Below are 25,207 nucleotides of genomic sequence, written 5' to 3'. Positions count from 1 at the left end.
CCATGGTGATAATATTAACAGTAAAATAATGACAGCAGGTTTTGGCAGCAGCTTGGCATGCAAAACCCTAACCATGATCATAACCAAGGAGCCAGTGAGGTGATTTTGTTCAGGTTTGTGTGTTCAACAAAACAACAGAGAGAGGTCTGCTGTTTAGCACTGAGACTAAATGTGGGGCACTAGATGAAAAAAGAAACTCATAGTCACAGTTATTGACGTTACACCTTCTACAGGAAATGATGACTTCCGGCTGCAGTGTGATAGTTCATCGAAACACGTCGCACACACAGCTTCCCTATATTATACACACACACACACACACACGACGGACCAGGCAGGAGTCTGGTGTCAAATATTAGCATCATTATGTCGGGTCAAAGTGAGCCCACCAGCACAGGAGACAAGCTATTGCAAGCACCTGAACAGGTATGGACTACATTGTATTTGTGATATGTTTGAAATATGTTAGACATATGTTTCCTTTTGGTTCAGTTAAATCACTTAGTTTATACGGTGCTCTGTTTGGTGATGGCCAAACTACTGATCCTCTCAAATATACAGAAATGTGATCTTCTTTTGTTGTGAAGCTGTTCCTCCAGGTTTTATTTTTATCATTTCTGCGTGCATTGTCTGGCTTTTAGCTGATCAGTTCCTTTTCTTTGTGAAATCCTCAAACCTGAAATTGTCAGATGAGTTACAACAGTGTTGAAAAATTGCACCCAAACACTGAGTCATATGGTCCAGATGGTTTTTTCCAGATGCCATGACTATGAATCATAATTGTGATATCATTTTTAGATGTATGCTTGGGTCAGATAATGCAGAATGAAGCATATTTATACAACATGCTTGTAACTGCTGTGTGTGTGTTGCAATTATTGGCAGTCGACAGTCAGACTTTTCCAATGTTGCGATGATATGCAAATATGGTGAAAATAGTTGTGTGTAGCCTGTGTGTGTAATGCAGTTGGGTATTTGCATACTTACTTATTATTAGGATGAGTTACTAGTCTTTCCCTTTCTGGGTGAGTTTCCGTGGTTTGAATATTGAGTGTGTTTGTTGCTTCTAAATCATTTTCATTATCAACAATAGAGGAAGTCCCTGACAGAGGCAGGCCATTTCAGCCATCTAAACCATGAGCATTTCTTGAGTTTAGCTATGCTTTTTTCTTGCATATAAAAATATTTCAAGGCCACTTTGTACATCAGTGTACGAGCTAAGGGTGAGATGGGGTCCCATTTAAATACCTGTTTGTTTCAGTTTGATTTAAATAAACCCCATACACTGATATCATTGATAGATTCCCGTATAAGCCTGTAAATAAGCACCTGTATCTTCTGTTTGCAGGAACATGGCGGCAAAACCAGACAGGTAAAACACATCAGCTTTCATTTCAGGTTTCAGGTTTCATTTCAAAGTATTGTCTCTCCTATATTTCATTTTTAGCTTTAATTTTTGATACAGCCACACAAGTAACACTTAGAGGTTGCAACAACAACAATGACAAATCGAATATGCATTGTGTAAAACCCTTAAAGCAATCTTTTTTTTTTTTTTTTTTTGCTGAATAATCTAGTTTGAGTGCAGAGAACCTGTGATGATATCTTCTTCTTCTTTTGGCCTGGTGACTACAAATGTTGAACAGATGATTAACTGAAGTCCGGAGTTTGAAAGACATTAATCAGACAGGAAGGGTCCGGTCTACCAAAAGACACTAAGGAGTTTGAAAGACATTAAGTTACATTAAGGGAAACGTAAGATCCAACATTTTTGGAGAAAGGGATTAAAGTCAAGATATCTTAATCTCTGATGCATTGATTTTGATAATAAATAATAAACAGAATTGTACTATTTGTCGGAGTACATCTTTCACTTTCGCTGTAATGGACTGCACAATGCAAGCAAGTTTCCAGATTCAATAAACAAAACTGCATTGTACTATATGAAAATGAACGGAAACCAAGGGCTGTTTAGAATATAGGAAAATACAATCACACTTCAGTTTGGTTTGGAAAGCAGTCGATAGCAGTGCAAAGTATTCATGATTTACACTAAATGGGCTGCAACGTGTGAAATCAGTGGTATGATCTGTTTTGACTTTTGTCTTTCTCTTGTCAGTTTTCACCTGGCCATGTACGTAAACTGGGTTTGACAAGAAAAATACGAGAAAGGAGGGTAGGTGACCTCAAATGTAACCATACAATATCTAAAATTACTTCATGCATCTGTGAGAATCATGGAGAAAATGTACTGCTCTTCTCCTTTAGGATTTAAAGGAAGATGAAGACCCAGAAGAGAAAGCACGGAGACACAAGGAGATGGAGGTATCATCGTTCATGTGCTGTTCTCACATACTTTTTTTTTTATTAACCAAGCACTCATCCTGTTTATTTCTGTTAAAAGCTGAAGCCTCTATATAAGGAGCTGCTGTACACCATCGCTCATAAGATGGGTAACCCGTCATCAACCGAGGTTTTCAGAGATAGCCAGCTTCACCAGTACATCAAGGAGGTAGCACCTCCTCTGCTTCACACATAACCCCATCCATAGCTCTCTGACTGTGTTGGCGTATGACTGATTGTTTTTCTCTCACCCTATCTGTCCGATCTACCAGGCTTTCACTATGACAGAGTCAGAGCACAGCAGCCTAATGGAGAAAGTACAGAGCACAGAGGTGAGAAAAGGAAGTCAAGCGTTTTTGTTCCAGTGAATGCGTCTTCAAATACCCCTAATATCTATTTATAGTACTCATACCAAACATGCTATCTTTCACCGCTTTCCATTTAGTTTACCAGTGTCATAGATGCTGTCATCTGCATGTTTGTGGCTTTCTGATTACCAGAAATGTAACTGACTATTTGGCCCTTGCAGCCCCCGGTATACTGCCTGATGGCCACTGTAAAGGAAGCCAAGGGGATCCTGGGAAAAGACGTCAGTGGTGAGCTCCCGCTTTACATGAGCGTATGTGTGATGCCTGGGACTCATTTGAATACACTGTTTAGCCACACTAGCAGCATGTATCTAGGGATAGCAGTTGGTTGGTGGGTTGGTTGGTTGGTTGTTCCACCACTTTGGGCCAGAGTGAAGAATGTCAACAACTAATGGACGGACTGCTATGGACAAAGATGATGTCCTTGAGAAGATGTCTTTAGGACTATTAGTGGCCATTTCATTTTGGCCACATATGTTCCCCTCAGAATGAATTGTACTTCCTTGAGTACCGGGACTGGGGGGGGGACGGGGGGGGGGACGGACGCGGACGGACGGCGGACGGGGGGGGGGGGTTGGAGTCCCTCCCACAACGAAAGCTTATTGGTGTATTTTGCTGACCAAACCAATCGGCGCGCTCTCTCTCGCAACCAGTCGCCCGCACTCGCATCTCTCTCGCGTAATCCAAAATCCGGGATGTTTTACCTAGCTCGCGGGCATCAGGGAGCCACTGTCAATATCAGGGAGACTCCCGGAACTTCCGGGAGACTTGGGATGTCTGTATGTTCCCCTCAGAATGAATTGTACTTCCTTGAGTACAATCATTTGACCAAAATTTCAAATTGTCCAATCCATCGGTTCTTAACCAAATACCTACAAAACTAATGACTCAGACTCAAAAATGACTCAGTAGTACTTTGTGTTTAGCACTAATTAGCAAATGATAGCATGCTAACATGCTAATGTTGAGCCCTGTATAAATGATACCTGCTAAAGATCAGCATGTTAGCATTGTCATTGCAGACATTTGAAGAACTGAATTTGGCATTTGACACTTTAGAGTAAATTGGTTCTTCAAAAGATATTTTGAAACTGACTCTGTGGTTGAAATGTGAGTACCTGTGGTGTTTCAGGTGTCCTTGACTGAATTCCTCCACTGATGTGCTTATTTTCTGTTCTCATGTGGACGCTTTATTTTCACTTCTCGTTAAGTGTGTGTGGTCCTTTGTTGTGCCTACCTGCGGAGTCATCTTTTGCTATCTTTGAATTATCAAAAGTGTTATTCCATGTCATGACTTGTCATCTTTTGTGTTCTGTGCTGGACAGGTTTCAGTGACCCTTACTGCATACTGACCATACTGATAGATGAGGAGGAGAGTCGAACACGCCAGTCCAGAGCCAAAGACTCTAAATCTGTTGTTAAGGACGCTGTATCAGATGACAAAATCTACCAGACAGACATAAAGAAGCAGACTCTGAACCCCATCTGGAACCAAACCTTCATACTGTGAGTCCACGTGTGTGTGTTTATGTCAGGTGAACCAGGTTGAAGTAATTTTTTCTTACAATTCCTTCTTTTTGCATTAGAGAGTTTGAAGACATTGCTGGCGCCAGTTTCCACCTCGAGATGTGGTGAGGAAAACATCCAGAGCTCTACTTCTTTTGCATTGAAATCTTCCTTCTTATTACATTCACATAAACATCTCTGTTTCAGGGACAAGGATGAAGAAGTTTCACTCACTCAGAAACTAGAGGAAATCAAAACCAACTTTAATAGTTTAAGAAGGTATTATACTCTCTATGTGACACAAACCCAAACCTCAACCAAAGGTTCTCAAACTCAAAAGGTCAATCTTTCTATACTTGTACTTGTTTAGGATGATAAAGGATGCTAAAAAGGAGAAAGGCACAGATGACTTTTTGGGAAAGGTGGTCGTAAAACTAAAGGTAGCAAAGGTTCTTATTTTCAGATCTGCTATTTTGGTCTTCACTGTTTCGCAGTCTGATAACCAACTGCATCATCTCACTTCAGGATCTCCACTGTACCGAAGACAACTGGTACAATCTGGAGCCGAGAACAGAGACGTATCCTGATCGCGGCCAGTGCCACCTGAATCTCAAGTTCATCCATAAGATGGTGAAAGATGCACTCTGTAACATTTGTACACCAAAATATATATGCTGTTGGTTTTTATGGTGAAATGTGTGTAAAAAGAGGAAGTGGAATTTAAGTTCTCTGGTGGTTCTCTGGATAATAATTGCGTGCATACACTTTAGTTTTGAACAACTGGATCTGTGTTTTCTGGCTGACAGAGAGATGGGACGCTGAGTGCCGGTCGTAACGCTTACATCAACTACTGTGGGATTTTGCAGCAGTTTGTTCAGGCTTACATCTCCAAGCAGCAGGTAAAGGACTGACAACACTCTTGGTTCTTTTTAAAAGCCCATTAGCCCACTCTAAACTCCTCTATCTTGGTTGGTTTCCCTCAGAGTTCTGCACCATGGAAAGGGGCGCTGTGTGGTGAGGCTCAGACTCTGCTGGAGCTCTATGCGACGCAGAATGACCTTTCACCTTTCCTTCAGGACCTGGCGTGAGCATCATGTTAACAACTATCTTACAGCAGATAGATATCGTCCAGCTCTATGTTACAGCTGCAACACTTTGTTGTCTTTCTGTTGTTCTTCTAAGTACATTTGTGGTCGTTTACATCCCTCACAGGAAGTGGGTGGCTTACAGTAAGCTGTACCAGAGTCTAGAGGTGGACTCATCTGTACTGTTCCAGCAGCTGACAAGCATAGAGTACCACTGGCATCAACAGGAACTGCCATACCAACAGGTACAAAGGCTCACTTCACCGGCAGTGGTGGAAAGTAACAACGTATATTTACTTTACATTAAAATTATGCTTACATTTTTTCAGTAATAATGATCCTAAAAGTCTGTGGTGACCATATAAAGTACTCCTGAAAATTAACAATGTTAATACAGGACTTTTACTCTAAAGGTCCAGTATGTAGGATTTAGTGGCACAGTGAAGTAGCAGATTGCAGTGAGATGAATACTCTCCCACGCCTCACCCTCTCCTTCCAAGCATGTAGGAAGGACGCAGGAGAAATTCACATAAAAAGAAAAAGGCCATATCAAAAGCCAGTGTCTGGTTTGTCGCTCAGGGCTACAGTAGAAAAATGGCGGTTCAACGCGGTGGACACCATGCAAGAGGACCCACTCTCTGTACATATAAAAGGCTAATTTTAAGGCAACAAAAACACAAATTTTCTTATACACTGGACCTTTAAAGGAGCACTTTTACACTATTTTTAATGTTATTTATTAATTGATTACCCAGATAAAAGGATCTGAGTACTTCCTGCTGCTTCTGACTGATTTCGTAGACTGTTGATAGCTCTGTCATGTCAAACTGTTCCTGCTTCCTTTACCCAAACATAACTAAAATGAACTAGGAGTTAATATCGAAGCAATGAGTATTGAGAAAGGTGTTGCACTCTGTTAACAGAAACAGGAACTTGGAGACTCCCTTCATGGTTTCCTTCAGTACGGACTGTGTCTGGTGGCCAAATACAGAGACATCTTCCCCGCAACACCCGGTGCTACTCAAAAACTACACATACTGCTCAGGTACATATGTGCTTAGAGCATTACTGATTTGGTAATTAAATATACTGATTAAACAATGAAGTAAGTGCTTTTTTTTTCTAGAATACTGGTCCAGATCTGTAAGACTCAGGCGTTTCAGAAACTGAACCCAGCTCACTTTGAGTTACATGATGAGGTCAGCGATGCCATACAGGTCAGTCATCATACTCATGAGATGATTACCGACAATATATGTCATAAGTCTTTAATTGCTCATATCATGACTCTGATATCAGACAGGGACGCAGGAGTGGTTCACCATCAAAAAGGGTTTACATCAGCCAATGACTAAGGTAATGACAAGCACATCATGAAGGCCTTCTCATTGTATTTGGAATTATTTTAGGTTGACGTGGTTTCTCCACACATCTCACAGTGCTAAAGTCATGTTATGTTTGCACCATGCTGACATACAGGACCTGTCAGAGACTGTGGACGCCCTCTCCAGGTTGATTGTGGAGGTGCAGGAAGACATAAAACACAACAAGGATGTCTGGAATCGAGTATTTGTCAGGTCTTTAAATGCAATGTTTTGATGTATGATACTCGTAAAAAGGGGAACCAGTCATGTGGGATATTTTTCTATAATAATCAATGTGTGTTTTTTCTCATTATTATAGTGCTGTGCAAGTGGATGTGTTCACTGTCGTCTATAAGACGTTTGACTCCCTGGTAAGTGGAACCATTTGACTTCCCTCAACCTTCTTGGCAAACTTCTTTTGAATCAGTCTTATCTGATCTCCCCTCATTTTCTCCCCCCTTTTTGTCTCTGCCATAGCTTGCAAAGGAGGTGAGGGAAACCTTATCCCGGATTGAGAGTAAGATGGAGCAGACTCTTGCCAACAGCCTGTTCCCTGTTTATCTGAGCCTGCAGTCCATTCACAAAGACAAGGCTTTCCTACAGAAAAGGTCAGTAGTCTCAGGAGTCTTGACTACAGGAGTCATTCCCAATCTTAACCTTACTTGATCAAGTATCATCTTGATCATCTGCAAACTCAGGTTACCTCAGGGGTATAAGTACCGCTCATTGCTCTACAATATACAACTACAATTACTTTTATTGATGTCTCAGGGGGTTGCTTGAGTTGACAAACTTTCAAGAAGGCTTCAGAGAGGCTCTGCCTTACTGGCTGAACCAGGCGTTCAGCACAACTCAGGACAGGGTGGAGAGGGCCGTTCAAGTTGACCAGGTGACACTTGAAGCTTTGCTATTATGACAAACGTAGTTTAGTTCATCCACAGGTAGTATTACTATGATATGTTTTAAACTCTGCCCTCAGCTCCAGCCCCTGCAGACAGGCACTGTGCCCATTAAACACAGTTCCTCAGCGGTGGACCTGGTGGCATGTATCCAACCTATCTGCCATCTGTGGGAGCAGCTGTCCTGGCCTGACCCTGAGGAGGCCTTCATGCTCATGGTCAAACTTACTGAGGTACAGTATTCTGCCATGAACATGGTTCCAGTCAGATGCTCTACTGATCAGATTATCTGAGTCATTGGCTGTGGTTTTCTGTGTGTTTGCAGGATGTGTGTAAGATTGTGGTGAACTACTGTCACATCCTGAAGGAGAGGGTCAGGGTGCTGTCCGAGAACTCCGACCACGGCAGCGCCATCAACATGGTAAGCACATGAAAGGAGAAAAGACTTCACAGGAAACATTTCTAATGCTAATTAATACAAATCTTTCTCTATATAGTTGTGTGTGGTGGTGAATGACTTGGAGCACTTGCGGTCGGTGCTCACCCGACTCCCCACACAGCTGAACTGGGCTGGGCTTCGAGACCGGACTCAAAATGTCATTGGAGAAAGCCAGTTCCACAACACTCTACCCTCACAACTTCAGCAAGCCCAGAGCGTCCTTGGCCGAGAGATTCGCTCTGCTTTGGACACTCTTGGGAAAAAGGTTGGACACTAACGTGCAGCATTTAATCATCAGTAAATCCTTGTGATAATAGAAACCCAGTGAACCTGACCTCTCCTTCTGCTCCTTCAGCTAAACATAGACATTGAGACTCATGTCAGAAACATGTCAACCAGGCGAAGGATTCCCTCCAAGTCTACAGAGGATGTAGGTGACCCTCACTGCCATTTGAACACAAACATAGTTGTGTTTTATGTATGCCTGATGTCCATCCTGTTCTCTCTTTTAGGCTGCGGCCCCTCTAATGCGCTACCTGGAGCAAGAGCTGCAGTATATGAATGAAAACCTGGTTCAGGAGAACTTCAACAGGTACGATTGTCGCCTCTCAATCTTTTCATTATGAGCTCCGTTGGTTCTATTTGTCTTGATTTGTCCCTGTGTTTTTTCTCATGTGCAGTCTCCTGACTCCTCTATGGAACAACTCCGTGAAGATCCTCTACCAGGTGGCTAATCAGCATCAACAGCAAGAAGGGTTTATGGTGTTCTGCCAGAGACTGATCTATACTCTGCAGGTTGGTCCTCAGCTTTTGTAGTGTGCACTTCAACAGTTTGATATTTTAGGAGATGTGCTGCATTGGTTTTCTTACTAAGAGAAAGCTACAGTGAGGAGATTCTTAGCTTAGCAGAAAGACTGTAATCAAGGGGAAACAGTTAGCCTGGCTCTGTCCAGAGTTTAGATAAACCCACCTACCAGCACCTCTAAAGCTCACTAAGTAACATGTTAAATCTTTCCTTCATGGTACATTTTATTCGCTCTTCAGTGCCTGGAGCAGTGCTTCCACGCTGAGGGAAATGGGCTCCCAGTGACCACTCTCCACTCTGATGACTACAAGGTTAGTAACTAATGACAGAGGGGATTCATTACATTGAATCATATCTGTTTTTATGTCCATGGTGAACTTTCTCTCCTGTGTCCAGGCTCTCAAAGCTCACCTGACTCACAACTCTCTAAGCAGCCAGCAGCTCATGGAGAAGTTCCTCGAGAGGAAAATATGGGAGCAGGTGAGACAGCCGCCTGAGAGAAAAGACCTCTCAGACTACGGCAAAGCCATGCCGTGTTCAAACTTTCTTCCTGTTTTTCTTGTATGACACGACAGAACGTGAACAGTGGAGAGAAATATGGTGCAGTCACGCTCCTCACTTCCTACAGAAGATCAGACCAAAGACTCAGAGTCGAGGTGTTGAACGCAGTCAACCTCTTACCAATGGACTCTAATGGTAAGACCATTTAGAAGAGTGTATTGTGCTTTGCTTGCATCGCACCTTTCCAGATGACCTAATGCTCTGATGCTCTGATGCTTTTGCCAGGTCTTAGCGATCCATTTGTGCAGCTGTGTCTGGAGCCGAACCACATTTTTCCAGAGGTGGAGTCTCGCTGCACTCAGATAAAAAACTGTGATCTGAACCCCCTTTTTGACGAGGCCTTTGAATTGTACGTTTTTTGTCTTATATTGTCAATATTCTGTATCACATCTCAGTTTTACAGATCTTTTTGACCTCCTATATCTCTACCCTCTGTTCTATCTCCCACTATATCACAGCATGGTATCCCTAGATCAGTGCCAGGCTCAAGGGGCTTGCCTGGTTGTGACAGTTCTGGACCACGACACCTTGAGGACAGATGACTTTGAAGGCGAGGCCTTCCTTGCCCTCAAGGGCATACCTGGAGTTGCTGGAGGAAAAGACAGAGGTGAACTCAGCACACAGCCAGATGCCGTCCCTGCTCAGATCCGACTGCCTCTGATGCATCCTAAACCTAATGGTATGATCTCTTAGTAATTTAAGACCAATGAAGGAGGGTGGTAATCACTTTAATTTTGAATCAGGGGAATGACTTGGATTAACCTACGTGGACCTTTCTTGCAACTCTCTGTGCAATGTGTCCAGTATTTCTGTGCTTCAATACTATCTGACCCCAGAAAATCTGCTTTACTGAAAGAACCGCCTTGAAGCTAATCAATATTTTAAAACAAACAGTAGGTCAAACGTTTAATGTTTGATGATAAGGTGTAATGGGCAAGAGGTCACTGTAGTGAAAATATGTCTTGCAGTTTACTTCGGCTCTATGCTGCATTTTAGTTTAAGGTAATTGTTTTGGTATTATGTCCTGTAGTTTTATTTTTTTGGTTCACTTAGAACCACTCTTTTCCAGTGTAGTGCAGTAAAGACACTAAAATACAGCGTTTTAGTGTCTTTCAGGTCATTGTTTTGGTATTACATCCTGGGATTTGCTGTTTTGGTTCACATAGCACCAGTCTCATCAATTGAATTCCAATTTATTAAATTATTTAGCAGCGAAAGAGTCAAATGCTTCCGTCAAAGTCACACTACCCCTAAAGACCATAGGCTGCATTGCTTTTTGGCCTCACCCAAATCTAAATGAAAATACAACAAATATACAAATCCTAAAGTTGTTTCTCTGTGTACATTCTGCAGAAGACAGCATTCTGAAGCTACTGGAGTCCAGGAGAGGAGAGCGAGAGGCTCAGGCCTTCGTAAAGAAGCGGCGACAGAGAGAGAAACAGTCCCAGGAGGCGGTTCAACCGTAATAAACACACAGGCAATCTCTTCCTCCAAAAATATACAATTTGTTTTAATGATCTGTACCAAAAACAAAGGAAAAAAAATCCACTCAGAACAGAACACTGGTGTTGGATGAGTTGTGTGTGTGGACAGAATGCGTAGCATGGGTTTACCAAAGACCATCACAGTGATCATGAACACTTGCAAACCTGCATTTAAACCGCATACATCCTTACATATCTGTCTGCTTCCTGATGTTTTGTCTAATCAGTGCAAAAGACAAGTATGACATATACATATACATATATATATATATATATACATCATCACACAAGACACAGCTCATGGAGAGCCCATCCGCTGTGTTCTCTGGCTGCAGAGCTGCTGCACTGTGATTGGCTCTGACATGAGCATGCACGTGTGGTGGTTAGTGTTTGAGATGAGAGAGCTGCAGGGAGGCAGTGAGACAGGTGTGTGACGGTGTGAGGTTTGGCCTGTGTGACAGCTTGCCAAGTCACACCACCACCCAACGACACGCAGGTGGACTCTGCACCTGCTCGTATTCCGCCATACGTGAGGAACGCCCACCGCGTGACGTCACGCAGATCGCTAAAAGACATAACGTGCTGACGCGGAAACCAAACAGGAGTTTAGGATTATGTAAGAGACGTATTCTAGAACGGTTCCACGCTGATATGAAGTCAAAAAGAAGCTGTTTGCATTTTCTTTTCATTATCATGCCCTAAAAATATTTTGGACGGTTGCTAAACTAAACTTCCCAAGCGCAGATATGGCCTACATTTTATTTATTCTAATTAATTATTACTGCTTCGCTCTCCAGCATCCAGCACCTCTACCATGCTGATACACTAATAACGACTGATATTCACATTCATAAGACTTAGACTGACATTTGAGACTGACTGATATGTTTTTAAAAAGGCAGTAAATGCTTGTTTAATAATAAATAATATGTGCACAGCACACACTTGTAACTGACATGTAATGCTATGTATTCATCTACAACACGGTACGCAACTTCAAGACAAGTTTTTAGTTCAGCTCATAAGCAAAGTAAGACAAGTTGTTTAAGTAATGATCATTATTAATTTAAACTGGATATTTTTGAGTTAAAACAACTTAATTGTAGTACATTTTAATTAGACAATTCCATACTATGTCACTCACATTTCAAGTCAAAGATAACGAAAGCAATATTCAGAGATGGAGGCCATAAGTATTCCAAAATAAATATTTTTTGTACAGATGAGTTTTTAAACTTGTTGTGTAAGTGTATGTAACATTAAAAACTTGTTAAGAAAATCATTTGCCTTGAGAGAGAACAGGTCAGAAACAATTGTAACTCACTGTTGATAATTAAGCTGACACTTTGAAATGACATCTAACTGAACTGACTGAAAACCTGAGTTTTTAATAATACTGATAACTCATAAAAGTCAGTTTTGAAAATTATTACTAACTAACTTCGAACTAACTTATTATGTTAAGTGGACTTCAAATTACAGAAAGAATGATTATGACTAATTGGATCAGATCCTTGTTTACTTTACAGTGTATATATTATTAATCAGTACAATTATTGTTATATATTATACAAAATGTGCCTTGGAAAAAGTACCATGTACATCTACTGAAACCAAATTTCTATACGGCGTATGTGTGGTCTCTGGGTTTAAATCATTTATTTTTACTTGCGTTTTTTTCATTTGTTAAATAGAAGAGACGCTTAATTACATGGTGATATTTCTACTACAGGAGGTTCATTGAAGAGGGTCGAAGAAAGTGCTCCAGATAAATTACAAGACCAATTTGATCAATGTCATGTCCTTATACAGAGGTACAACAAAGAAATACTTTATACTTTTGTCATGGAGTGAGGCATGGTCAGAGCAGTTAAATTTTAATAGTGTGATTTCTGTCACTGTGCATAGATAGCTCAGTTTGGTTTTACAGTAATCCGCGTTTCTGAGAATAAGTCCAGGAAAGGAGAGCGGTTGCAAAAGTACCCCAACAGTGCTTGTGGGAAGACGTACAAGATGCACATTCATAGTGTGGGTTTGGCAAACAATAGTTGAGGTCCCTTTGTCTGTGTGCCCTCTATCTTTGTCTCTCACTCTGACACAACACACACACACACACAACACACAAACACACACACACACACAACACACACACACACACACCACACACACACACACACACACAACACACAGTGCAAACTACAAAGTGGACGTTTTGTGGAAATGAATGAAAAGAATACAGTAGGTTTGGGGTAAAATGTCACATTTAACTGAAATCGCTTGGCAAGCACACTACACATATAATACAATTGGTGTGACAACCGCTCATTGTTGGGCGCTCAGATTGGAGATGAAACAAAAATCAAGTTATTGGGTTTTAGAGCTTTCTTATTTAAGTATAAATGCCAAAACTTGACTTGACTTGTTTTCTTTTTCTTATGGTAAGAAATTGTAATATCTCTGTGTTATAGTTGTATCATAGTGGTTACAATAGGAATATCGATGAGGTGTACGCGTGTTAAACGTTTGTTTTCTTTCTTGCTACTTGTTTTCTTTGCTATTACTTACTATCTCACTGTCCATTTGGGAGCCTGCTGTAACAAAACAATTTCCCTGAGGGATTAATAAATATTCTCCTGATACTGATCGATTTGATTTTTAGTTTGATATAAACAAAACAATCTGATTGAATTGGTTAAACCTGTGCTGATATTCATAGAGCAAGCAATTAAACAATCTCATCACACTGGAATAGAAATAAGCCCTATAAATTACCAGTAAACTGTGGATTCAAAACGTTTCCTTTACATTGTCATTTCTATAACATTAATGCTTTTGTACTCTAACAGCTAAAAAAAATCACATTTAAAGTATATCGTACTGTTAATATATTAACATAAAAAACTTTACTACACAAAAGTCAAACATTAGATACATAATAAAGTGAAATGACTTTTAAGTATTATCATGTTTGTGGTTGAAACTTTCAACATAATCCAGCCATTCTTGTGCTATTGCATAACACACATATTGGTATTTTTCTTATAAAAAAACTGTACCTCCAAACATTTACATGGCACAGTGGTCTACAATTATTATACAAATATATTTTTAGATACAGATCTATGTATAGAAAGCGGTAGTAGGTACATGTGTCTGTAAATACATATTGAGTATTGGCAGAACATGCACTCTCAGGGCAGTGGTACATAAACTTTTTGAATATAGGATACCTCCATCAGGACCCACAGGTCGAACTACAATACAGACCACGATGTGGATGGATGCTGTCATGTACATGCATTATCCGCATCGTGGTGCGTTGTAGCGAGAAAGGAGGGAAAGAAGCTGTAGGAGCATGGTTAAAATATTCCATAGTATTTCAGTTAGTAATGATTCTCGTGCGAGTGAGCGGATAGGTGGGGATCATCACCAAAAACCCATGGTGAGAATATAAAAACAGTACAAATAGAAGATACGGACATGGGCTGTTATGACGCGGTAGGTAGGTAAAAAAAACAACAGCTTGGCATGCATAAACCACTAACCATGATCATAACCAAGGAGCCAGTGAGGTGATTTTGTTCAGGTTGTGTTTGTCAACAAAACACAAGAGAGGCTGCTGTTTAGCAGTGAGGAGGGTGGGGGGGGCAAATGTGGGTACAGAGGAAACAAAGAACTCAAGTCACAGTTCTATTGACGTTACCCTTCTACAGGAAATGATGAACTTCCGTGTGCCAGTGTGATAGTTCATCGAAACACGTCGCACACACAGCTTCCTACACCCCCATCTTACACTACACACACAACGACAACACGCCAGGCAGGATCTGGTTTCCAAAATATTAGCTACATTAATGTCGGGTCAATAAGTGAGGCCACCAGCGACAGGAGAGAAGCGTATTGCAACACTGAACATGGTAGGACTTACATTGTATTTGTGATATGTTTGAAATATGTAGACATATGTTTCATTTTGGTTCAGTTAATCACTTATTTATACTGGTGCTTTGTTTTTGTGATGGCAACATAATTAGCTGATCATCTCAATATACAGTAAATGGATCCTACTTTTGTGAAGCTGTTCCTCATGGCTTTTATTTTTATCATTTCTGCTGCATTGGTCTGGTTTTAGCTGATCAGTTCCTTTCTTTGTGAAGATCCTCAAACCTGAATGTAAGATGAGTTACAACAGTGGTGTGAAAAATTGCACCAATACAGGGAGTCCATATGCGTCCAGATGGGTTTGTTCCAGTGCCATGACTATGATCATAATTTGTGTATTTCTTTTAAGATTCGATGGTATGCTTGCGGCAGATTGATGTCAGGAATGACGCATATTATCACAACAGGCTTGTTGTAACTGCTGTTGTGGTGTGTTGCACTTAAGTATTGGCAGTCGACACAGCCAGACTTTTCCAATGTTTGGCGATAATAATGCACATATGGGTGAAAAGTTGTGTGTAGCCTGGGGTGTTGTATGCAGTTGGATTTGCGAACTTATCTATTATTAGGAAGTTATGTCTTTCCCTTTCTGGGTGAGTTTCCGTGGTTTGCATATGTGAGTGTGTTGTTGATTTCTAGATCATTTTCATTGCAACAATAGAGGACAGTTCCCTGACAGAGGGCAGGCCATTTCAGCCATCTACACACAGATCTTTCTTGAAGTTTAGCATGCTGTTTTTCCTTGCAATATAAAGTATTTAAGGCCACTTTGTACATCAGTGTACGAGTAAGTGGTGGTATGGGTCCCATTTAACTATACCTGTTTTTTTTCAGTTTTGATTAAATAACCCCACCCCATACAATCTGATATCATTGAAGAATCCCAGTACTAGCCTGTAAATACAAGCTCGTATCTTCTGGTTGCAGAGAACATGGCGCAAACGACAGTAAAAACACTCCTTTCATTTCAGGTTTCAGTTTCATTCAAAGTATGGTCTCTCCTTTTCAGTTTTAGCTTTTAAATTTTGATTACAGCCACACAAGTAACACTTAGAGGTGCAACAACAACAATGACAAATCGAATCTGATTGTGTAAAACCCTTAAAGCAATCTTTTTTTTTTTTTTTTGCTGAATAAGCTAGTTTGAGTGCAGAGAACCTGTGGATGATATCGTCTTCTTCTTTTGGCTTGGTGACTACAAATGTTGAACAGATGATAACTGAAGTGCGGGTTTGAAAGACATTACATCAGACAGGAAGGGGTCCGGCTACCAAAAGACCACCATTAAGTTACATAAGGGAAACGTAAGATCCAACTTTTTGGAGAACGGGATTAAAGTCAAGATATCTTCAATCTCTGAGTGCATTGGTTTGTAATAAAATAAACAGAGGATTGTGCTATTTGGTCGGAGTACATCTTTCACTTTCGCTGTAATGGACTGCACAATGCAGAAGTTTCCAGATTCAGATAAACAAAACTGCATGTACTGATGAAAATGAACGGACCAAGGGCTGTTGTTAGAATATAGGAAAAACAATCACACTACAGTTGGTTTGGAAAGCCAGCATAGCAGTCAAAGTATTCATGATTTCAAATAAATGGGCTGCAACGTGTGAATCCAGTGTATGATTCTGTTTTTGACTTTGCTTTCTTTGTCAGTTTTCACCTGGCCCATGTACGTAAACTGGTTGAAAGAAAAATACGAGAAAGAGGTAGTGACCTCAAATGTAACCATACAATATCTAAAATACTTTCATGCAATCTGTGAAGAATCATGGAGAAAATGTACTGCTCTTCTCCTTTAGGATTTAAAGGAAGATGAAGACCCAGAAGAGAAAGCACGGAGAACACAGGAGAGTGAGTATCACGTTCATGGTGTGTTCTCACGTACTTTTTTTTTTTTATTTTAACCAAGCACCATCCTGTTTGATTTCTGTGTTAAGCTGGAAGCCCTATATAAGGATGCTGTCACACCATCGCTCAAAAGATGGGTAACCCGTCATCAACCGAGGTTTCAGAGATAGCCAGTTCCACCAGTACATCAAGGAGGTAGCACCTCCTCTGCTTCACACTAACCCCATCCATAGCTCTCTGACTGTTTGGCGATGACTGATTGTTTTTTCTCATCACCCTATCTGTCCGATCTAACCAGGCGTTCACTAGGACAGAGTCAGACACAGCGCCTAATGGAGAAAGTACAGAGCACAGAGGTGAGAAAAGGAAGTCAAGCGTTTTTGTTCGCAGTGATGCGTCTTCAAATACCCTAATAGCTATTTATAGTATCATACGCAAACATGCCATCTTTCACCCTTTCCATTTAGTTTTACCAGTGTCATAGCTGCGTCCATCTAATGTTTGTGGCTTTCTGATACCAGAAATGTAACTGACTAGTTGGCCCTTGCAGCCCCCGGTATACTGCCTGATGGCCACTGTAAAGGAAGCCAAGGGATCCTGGGAAAAAGACGTCAGTGGTGAGCTCCCGCTTTTACATGAGCGTATGTGTGATGCCTGGACTCATTGAATACACTGTTCTAGCCACCTCACAGCATGGTATCTAGGATAGCAGTTTGGGTTTGGTGGGTTGTTGTGTTCCACCACTTTGGGCCAGAGTGAAGAATGTCAAACTAATGGACGGACTGCTATGGACAAGATGATGTCCTCGAGAAGATGTCTTTAGGACTATTGGGCCAGTTCTTTTGGCCACATATGTTCCCTCAATTGAATTGGTACTTCCTTGAGTACAATCATTTGACCAAAATTTCAAATGGGTCCAATCCATCTGGTTCTTAACCAAATACCTACAAAACTAATGCACTCAAGACTCAAAAATGACCAGTAGTACTTTGTGTTTAGCACTAATTAGCAAATGATAGCATGCTAACATGCTAATGTTGAGCCCGTAAAATGATACCTGCTAAACGTCAGCATGTTTAGCATTGTCATTGCAGACATTTGAAGAACTGAATTTGGCATTTGACACTTAGAGTAAAATTGGTTCTTCAAAAGATATTTTGAACTGACTCTGTGTTTGAAATGTGATACCTGTGGTGTTTCGGGTGTCCTTGACTGATTCCTCCACTATGTGCTTATTTTCTGTTCTCATGTGGACGCTTATTTTTCACTTCTCGTGTTAAGTGTGTGGTGGTCCTTTGTTGTGCCTACCTGCGGAGTCATCTTTTGGTATCTTTGAATTATCAAAGTGTTTATTCCATGTCATGACTTGTCCATCTTTTGTGTTCTGTGCTGGACAGGTTTCAGTGGACCCTTACTGCAACTGACCAAGACTGATAGATGAGGAGAGAGTCGAGACACGCCAGTCCAGAGCAAAAGACTCTAAATCTGTTGTTAAGGACGCTGTATCAGATGACAAAATCTACCAGACAGACATAAAGAAGCAGACTCTGAACCCATCTGGAACCAAACCTTCATATGTGAGTCCAGCGTGTGTGTGTTGTATGGCCAGGTGAACCGGTGAAGTATTTTTCTTTACAATTCCTTCTTTTTGCATTAGAGAGTTTGAAGACATTGCTGGGCCAGTTTCACCTCGAGATGTGGTGAGGAAAACATCCAGAGCGCTACTTCTTTTGCATTGAAATCTTCCTTTTTATTACATTCACCTAAACATCTCTGTTTCAGAGGACAAGGATGAAGAGTTTCACTCACTCAGAAACTAGAGGAATCAAAACCAACTTTAATAGTTTAAGAAGGTATTATCTCTATGTGACACAAACCCAACCTCAACCAAAGGTTCTCCAAACTCAAAAGGTCAACTCTTTCTATACTTGTACTTTTTAGGATGATAAAGGATGCTAAAAAGGAGAAAGGCACAGATGACTTTTTGGGAAAGGTGGTCGAAAAACTAAAGGTAGCAAAGGTTCTATTTCAGATCTGCTATTTTGGTCTTCACTGTTTCGCAGTCTGATAACCAACTGCATCATCTCACTTCAGGATCTCCACTGTACCGAAGACAACTGGTACATCTGGAGCCGAGAACAGAGACGTATCCTGATCGCGGCCAGTGCCACCTGAATCTCAAGTTCATCCATAAGATGGTGAAGATGCACTCTGTAACATTTGTGCACCAAAAATATATATGCTGTTGGTTTTTATGGTGAAATGTGGTAAAAAGGGAAGTGGAATTTAAGTTCTCTTGGTGGTTTCTCTGGATAATAATTGCTGCATACACTTTAGTTTTGAACAACTGGATCTGTGTTTTTGGCTGACAGAGAGATGGGACGCTGAGTGCCGGTCGTAACGCTACATCAACTACTGTGGGATTTTGCAGCAGTTTGTTCAGGCTACATCTCCAAGCAGCAGGTAAAGACTGACAACACTCTGGTTCTTTTATAAAAGCCCATTAGCCCACTCTAAACCCTCATTTGGTGTTTCCCTCAGAGTTCTGCACCATGGAAAGGGGCGCTGTGTGGTGAGGCTCAGACTCGCTGGAGCTCTATGCGACGCAGAATGACCTTTCACTTTCCTTCAGGACCTGGCGTGAGCATCATGTTAACAACTATCTTACAGCAGATAGATATCGTCCAGCTCTATGTTACGCTGCAACACTTTTGTTGTCTTTCTGTTGTGTCTTCTAAGTACATTTGTGGTCGTTTACATCCCTCACAGGAAGTGGGTGGTCTTACAGTAAGCTGTACCAGAGTCTAGAGGTGGACTCATCTGTACTGTTCCAGCAGCTGACAAGCAAGAGAGTACCACGGGCATAACAGGAACTGCCATACCAACAGGTACAAAGGCCACTTCACCGGCAGTGGTGGAAAGTAACAACGTATATTTACTTTACATTAAAAATTAGCTTACATTTTTTCAGTAATATGATCCTAAAAGTCTGTGGTGACCATAAAAGTACTCCTGAAAATAAACAATGTTAATACAGGACTTTTTACTCTAAAGGTCCAGTATGTAGGATTTAGTGGCACATGAAGTAGCAGATTGCAGTGAGATGAATACTACCCACGCCTCACCTCTCCTTCAAGCATGTAGGAAGGACGCAGGAGAAAGGCCATATCAAAAGCCAGTGTTGGTTGTTGTCGTCAGGCTACAGTAAAAAAATGGCGGTTCAACGCGGTGGACACCATGCAAGAGGACCCACTCTCTACATATAAAAGGCTAATTTTAAGGCAACAAAAACACAATATTTTCTTATACACTGGACCTTTAAAGGAGCACTTTTACACTATTTTAATGTTATTTATAATTGATACCCAGATAAAAGGATCTGAGTACTTCCTGCTGCTTTCTGACTGATTTCGTAGACTGTTGATAGCTCTGTCATGTCAAACTGTTCCTGCTTCCTTTACCCAAACATAACTAAAATGAACTAGGAGTTAATATCGAAGCAATGAGTATTGAGAAAGGTGTTGCACTCTGTTTAACAGAAACAGGAATTGGAGACTCCCTCTGGTTTCCTTCAGTACGGACTGGTTCTGGTGGCCAAATACAGAGACATCTTCCCCGCAACACCCGGTGCTACTCAAAAACTACACATACTGCTCAGGTACTGTGTGCTTAGAGCATTACTGATTGGTAATTAAATATACTGATTAAACAATGAAGTGAGTGCTTTTTTTTCTAGAATACTGGTCCAGATCTGTAAGACTCAGGCGTTTCAGAAACTGAACCCAGCTCACTTTGAGTTACATGATGAGGTCAGCGATGCCATACAGGTCAGTCATCATACTCATGAGATGATTACCGACAATATAGTCATAAGTCTTTAATTGCCATACATGACTCTGATATCAGACAGGGCCGCAGGAGTGGTCACCATCAAAAAGGGTTTACATCAGCCAATGACTAAGGTAATGACAAGCACATCATGAGGCCTTCTCATTGTATTTGGAATTATTTTAGGTTGACGTGGTTTCTCCACACACTCACAGTGCTAAAGTCAGTTATGTTGCACCATGCTGACATACAGGACCTGTCAGAGACTGTGGACGCCCTCTCCAGGTTGATTGTGGAGGTGCAGAAGACATAAACACAACAAGGATGTCTGGAATCGAGTTATTTGTCAGGTCTTTAAATGCAATGTTTTTGTATGATACTCGTAAAAAGGGGAACAGTCATGTGGGATATTTTTCTTAAATAATCAATGTGTGTTTTTTCTCATTATTAAGTGCTGTGCAAGTGGATGTGTTCACTGTCGTCTATAAGACGTTTGACTCCCTGGAAGTGGAACCATTGGAACTTCCCTCAACCTTCTTGGCAAACTTCTTTTGAATCAGTCTTATCTGATCTCCCCTCATTTCTCCCCCTTTTTGTCTCTGCCATAGCTTGCAAAGGAGGTGAGGGAAACCTTATCCCGGATGAGAGTAAGATGGAGCAGACTCTTGCCAACAGCCTGTTCCCTGTTTATCTGAGCCTGCAGTCCATTCACAAAGACAAGGCTTTCCACAGAAAAGGTCAGTAGTCTCAAGAGTCTTGACTACAGGAGTCATTCCCAATCTTAACCGTACTTGATCAGTATCATCGTGATCATCTGCAAACTCAGGTTACCTCAGGGTATAAGTACCGCTCATTGCTCTACAAATATACAACTACATACTTTTATTGATGTTTCAGGGGGTTGCTTGAGTTGACAAACTTCAAGAAGGCTTCAGAGAGGCTCTGCCTTACGGCTGAACCAGGCGTTCAGCACAACTCAGGACAGGGGGAGAGGGCCGTTCAAGTTGACCAGGTACACTTGAAGTGCTATTACGACAAACGTAGTTTAGTTCATCCCAGGTAGTATTACTATGATATGTTTTAAACTCTGCCTCAGCTCCAGCCCCTGCAGACAGGCACTGTGCCCATTAAACACAGTTCCTCAGCGGTGGACCTGGGGCATGTATCCAACCTATCTGCCATCTGTGGGAGCAGCTGTCCTGGCCTGACCCTGAGGAGGCCTTCATGCTCATGGTCAAACTTACTGAGGTACAGTATTCTGCCATGAAAATGGTTCCAGTCAGATGCTCTACTGATCAGATTATCTGAGTCATTGGCTGTGGTTTTCTGTGTGTTTGCAGGATGTGTGTAAGATGTGGTGAACTACTGTCACATCCTGAAGGAGAGGGTCAGGGTGTGTCCGAGAACTCCGACCACGGCAGCGCCATCAACATGGTAAGCACAGAAAGGAGAAAAGACTTCACAGGAAACATTTCTAATGCTAATAAATACAAATTTCTCTATATAGTTGTGTGTGGTGGTGAATGACTTGGAGCATTTGCGGTCGGTGCTCACCCGACTCCCCACACAGCTGAACTGGGCTGGGCTTCGAGACCGGACTCAAAATGTCATTGGAGAAAGCCAGTTCCACAACATCTACCCTCACAACTTCAGCAACCCAGAGCGTCCTTGGCCGAGAGATTCGCTCTGCTTTGGACACTCTTGGGAAAAAGGTGGCACTAAGTGCAGCATTTAATCATCAGTAAATCCTTGTGATATAGAAACCAGTGAACCTGACCTCTCCCCTGCTCCTTCAGCTAAACATAGACATTGAGACTCATGTCAAACATGTCACCAGGCGAAGGATTCCCTCCAAGTCTACAGAGGATGTAGTGACCCTCACTGCCATTTGAACACAAACATAGTTGCGTTTTATGTATGCCTGAGGTCCATCCTGTTCTCTCTTTAGGCTGCGGCCCCTCTAATGCGCTACCTGGAGCAAGAGCTGCAGTAATGAATGAAAACCTGGTTCAGGAGAACTTCAACAGGTACGATTGTCGCCTCTCAATCTTTTCATTATGAGCTCCTTGGTTCTATTGTCTTGATTTGTCCCTGTGTTTTTTCTCATGTGCAGTCTCCTGACTCCTCTATGGAACAACTCCGTGAAGATCCTCTACCAGGTGGCTAATCAGCATCAACAGCAAGAAGGGTTTATGGTGTCTGCCAGAGACTGATCTATACTCTGCAGGTTGGTCCTCAGCTTTTGTAGCGTGCACTTCAACAGTTTGATATTTTAGGAGATGTGCTGCATTGGGTTTTCTTACTAAGAGAAAGCTACAGCGAGGAGATTCTTAGCTTAGCAGAAAGACTGTAACAAGGGGAAACAGTTAGCCTGGCTCTGTCCAGAGTTTTAGATAAACCCACCTACCAGCACCTCTAAAGCTCACTAAGTACATGTTAATCTTTCCTTCATGGTACATTTTATTCGCTCTTCAGTGCCTGGAGCAGTGCTTCCACGCTGAGGGAAATGGGCTCCCAGTGACCACTCTCCACTCTGATGACTACAAGGTTAGTAACTAATGACAGAGGGGACATTACATTGAATCATATCTGTTTTTATGTCCATGGTGAATTTTCTCTCCTGTGTCCGGCCTCAAAGCTCACCTGACTCACAACTCTCTAAGCAGCCAGCAGCTCATGGAGAAGTTCCTGAGAGGAAAATTGGGAGCAGGTGAGACAGCCGCCTGAGAGAAAAGACCTCTCAGACTACGGCAAAGCCATGCCGTGTTCAAACTTTCTTCCTGTTTTTCTTGTATGACACGACAGAACGTGAACAGTGGAGAGAAATATGGTGCAGTCACCGCTCCTCACTCCTACAGAAGATCAGACCAAAGACTCGAGTCGAGGTGTTGAACGCAGTCACCTCTTACCAATGGACTCTAATGGTAAGACCATTTAGAAGAGTGTATTGTGCTTGTTGCATCGCACCTTTCCAGATGACTAATGCTCGATCTCGTGATGCTTTTGCCAGGTCTTAGCGATCCTTTGTGCAGCTGTGTCGGAGCCGAACCACATTTTTCCAGAGGTGGACCCGCTGCACTCAGATAAAAAACTGTGATCTGAACCCCCTTTTTGACGAGGCCTTTGAATTGTACGTTTTTTGTCTTATATTGTCATATTCTGATCATCACATCTCAGTTTTACAGACTTTTTGACCTCCTATATCTCTACCTCTGTTCTATCTCCACATATCACAGCATGGTATCCCTGAGATCAGTGCCAGGCTCAAGGGGCTGCCTGGTTGTGACAGTTCTGGACCACGACACCTTGAGGACAGTGACTTTGAAGGCGAGGCCTTCCTTGCCCTCAAGGGCATACCGGGAGTTGCTGGAGGAAAAGACAGAGGTGAAACTCAGCACACAGCCAGATGCCGTCCCTGCTCAGATCCGACTGCCTCTGATGCATCCTAAACCTAATGGTATGATCTCTAGAATTATAAGACCAATGAAGGAGGGTGGTAATCACTTTAATTTTGAATCAGGGGAATGACTTGGATTAACCTACGTGGACCTTTTTGCAACTCTCTGTGCAATGTGTCCAGTATTTCTGTGCTTCAATACTACTGACCCAGAAAATCTGCTTTACTGAAAGAACCGCCTTGAAGCTAATCAATATTTTAAAACAAACAGTAGGTCAAACGTTTGATGTTTGATGATAGTGTAATGGGCAAGAGGTCACTGTAGTGAAAATATGTCTTGCAGTTACTTCGGTTCTATGCTGCATTTTAGTTTAAGGTAATTGTTTTGGATTATGTCCTGTAGTTTTATTTTTTGGTTCACTTAGAACCACTCTTTTCCAGTGTAGTGCAGTAAAGACACTAAAATACAGCGTTTTAGTGTCTTTCAGGTCATTGTTTTGGTATTACATCCTGGGATTGCTGTTTTGGTTCACGTAGCACCAGTCTCATCAATTGAATCCTTTTATTAAGTATTTAGCAGCGAAAGAGCCAAATGCTTCCGTCAAAGTCACACTACCCATAAAGACCATAGGCTGCATTGCTTTTTGGCCTCACCCAAAATCTAAATGAAAATACACAAATAACAAATCCTAAAGTTGTTTCTCTGTGTACATGCTGCAGAAGACAGCATTCTGAAGCTACTGGAGTCCAGGAGAGGAGAGCGAGAGGCTCAGGCCTTCGTAAAGAAGCGGCGACAGAGAGAGAAACAGTCCCAGGAGGCGGGTCAACCGTAATAAACACACGACAATCTCTTCCTCCAAAAATAATACATTTGTTTTATGATCTGTACAAAACAAAGGAAACAAGAAAAAAATCCACTCAGAACAGAACACTGGTTGGAATGGTTGTGTGTGTGGACAGAATGCGTAGCATGGGTTACCAAGACCATCACAGTGATCATGAACACTGGCAACCTGCATTAAACCGCAAACATCCTACATCGTCTGCGTCCTGTGTTTTGTCTAATCAGTGCAAAAGACAAGTATGACTATATATATATATATATATATATATATATATACATATATATATATATATATATATATATATAGATATATATATATTAGATATATATATATATATACATATAGATATATATATATATATATCATATTATAGATATATCATATACAACATGTCATCTATATATACACAATATCTAGCACATATATTATACAGATACATATAATACTACTTCATATAATATAATAGTACACATATATATATAATATC

At 41.4% G+C, this 25,207-nt stretch overlaps 1 protein-coding gene and 1 pseudogene across 1 annotated transcript; both read left to right on the top strand.

The window, feature by feature from the left end:
• Positions 1 to 288: 288 nt before the first annotated feature.
• On the top strand, positions 289 to 10,930 carry unc13d (unc-13 homolog D (C. elegans)). The gene is made up of 34 exons (XM_010738383.3): positions 289 to 426; positions 1,349 to 1,372; positions 2,120 to 2,176; positions 2,269 to 2,325; positions 2,405 to 2,512; positions 2,616 to 2,675; positions 2,873 to 2,939; positions 4,037 to 4,217; positions 4,298 to 4,342; positions 4,425 to 4,496; positions 4,588 to 4,657; positions 4,743 to 4,847; positions 5,024 to 5,116; positions 5,201 to 5,301; positions 5,430 to 5,547; positions 6,226 to 6,347; positions 6,429 to 6,519; positions 6,602 to 6,658; positions 6,782 to 6,879; positions 6,986 to 7,037; positions 7,144 to 7,274; positions 7,438 to 7,555; positions 7,646 to 7,798; positions 7,891 to 7,986; positions 8,063 to 8,269; positions 8,360 to 8,434; positions 8,517 to 8,596; positions 8,685 to 8,799; positions 9,049 to 9,120; positions 9,206 to 9,289; positions 9,385 to 9,505; positions 9,596 to 9,719; positions 9,829 to 10,049; positions 10,724 to 10,930. The coding sequence occupies exons 1-34, from the start codon at positions 367 to 369 to the stop codon at positions 10,834 to 10,836; spliced, it is 3,348 nt and encodes a 1,115-aa protein (XP_010736685.2). The 5' UTR covers positions 289 to 366; the 3' UTR covers positions 10,837 to 10,930.
• Positions 10,931 to 16,783: 5,853 nt separating this feature from the next.
• Positions 16,784 to 24,708, top strand: LOC113747871 (protein unc-13 homolog D-like; annotated as a pseudogene).
• The last annotated feature ends 499 nt before the right edge of the window (positions 24,709 to 25,207 follow it).

The sequence above is a fragment of the Larimichthys crocea genome, chromosome XVI, assembly GCF_000972845.2.
Source record: "Larimichthys crocea isolate SSNF chromosome XVI, L_crocea_2.0, whole genome shotgun sequence".
Taxonomy (NCBI): domain Eukaryota; kingdom Metazoa; phylum Chordata; class Actinopteri; family Sciaenidae; genus Larimichthys; species Larimichthys crocea.
The sequence above is the reverse complement of the archived record's forward strand: the minus strand, read 5'-3'. Positions and strand labels throughout refer to the sequence as shown.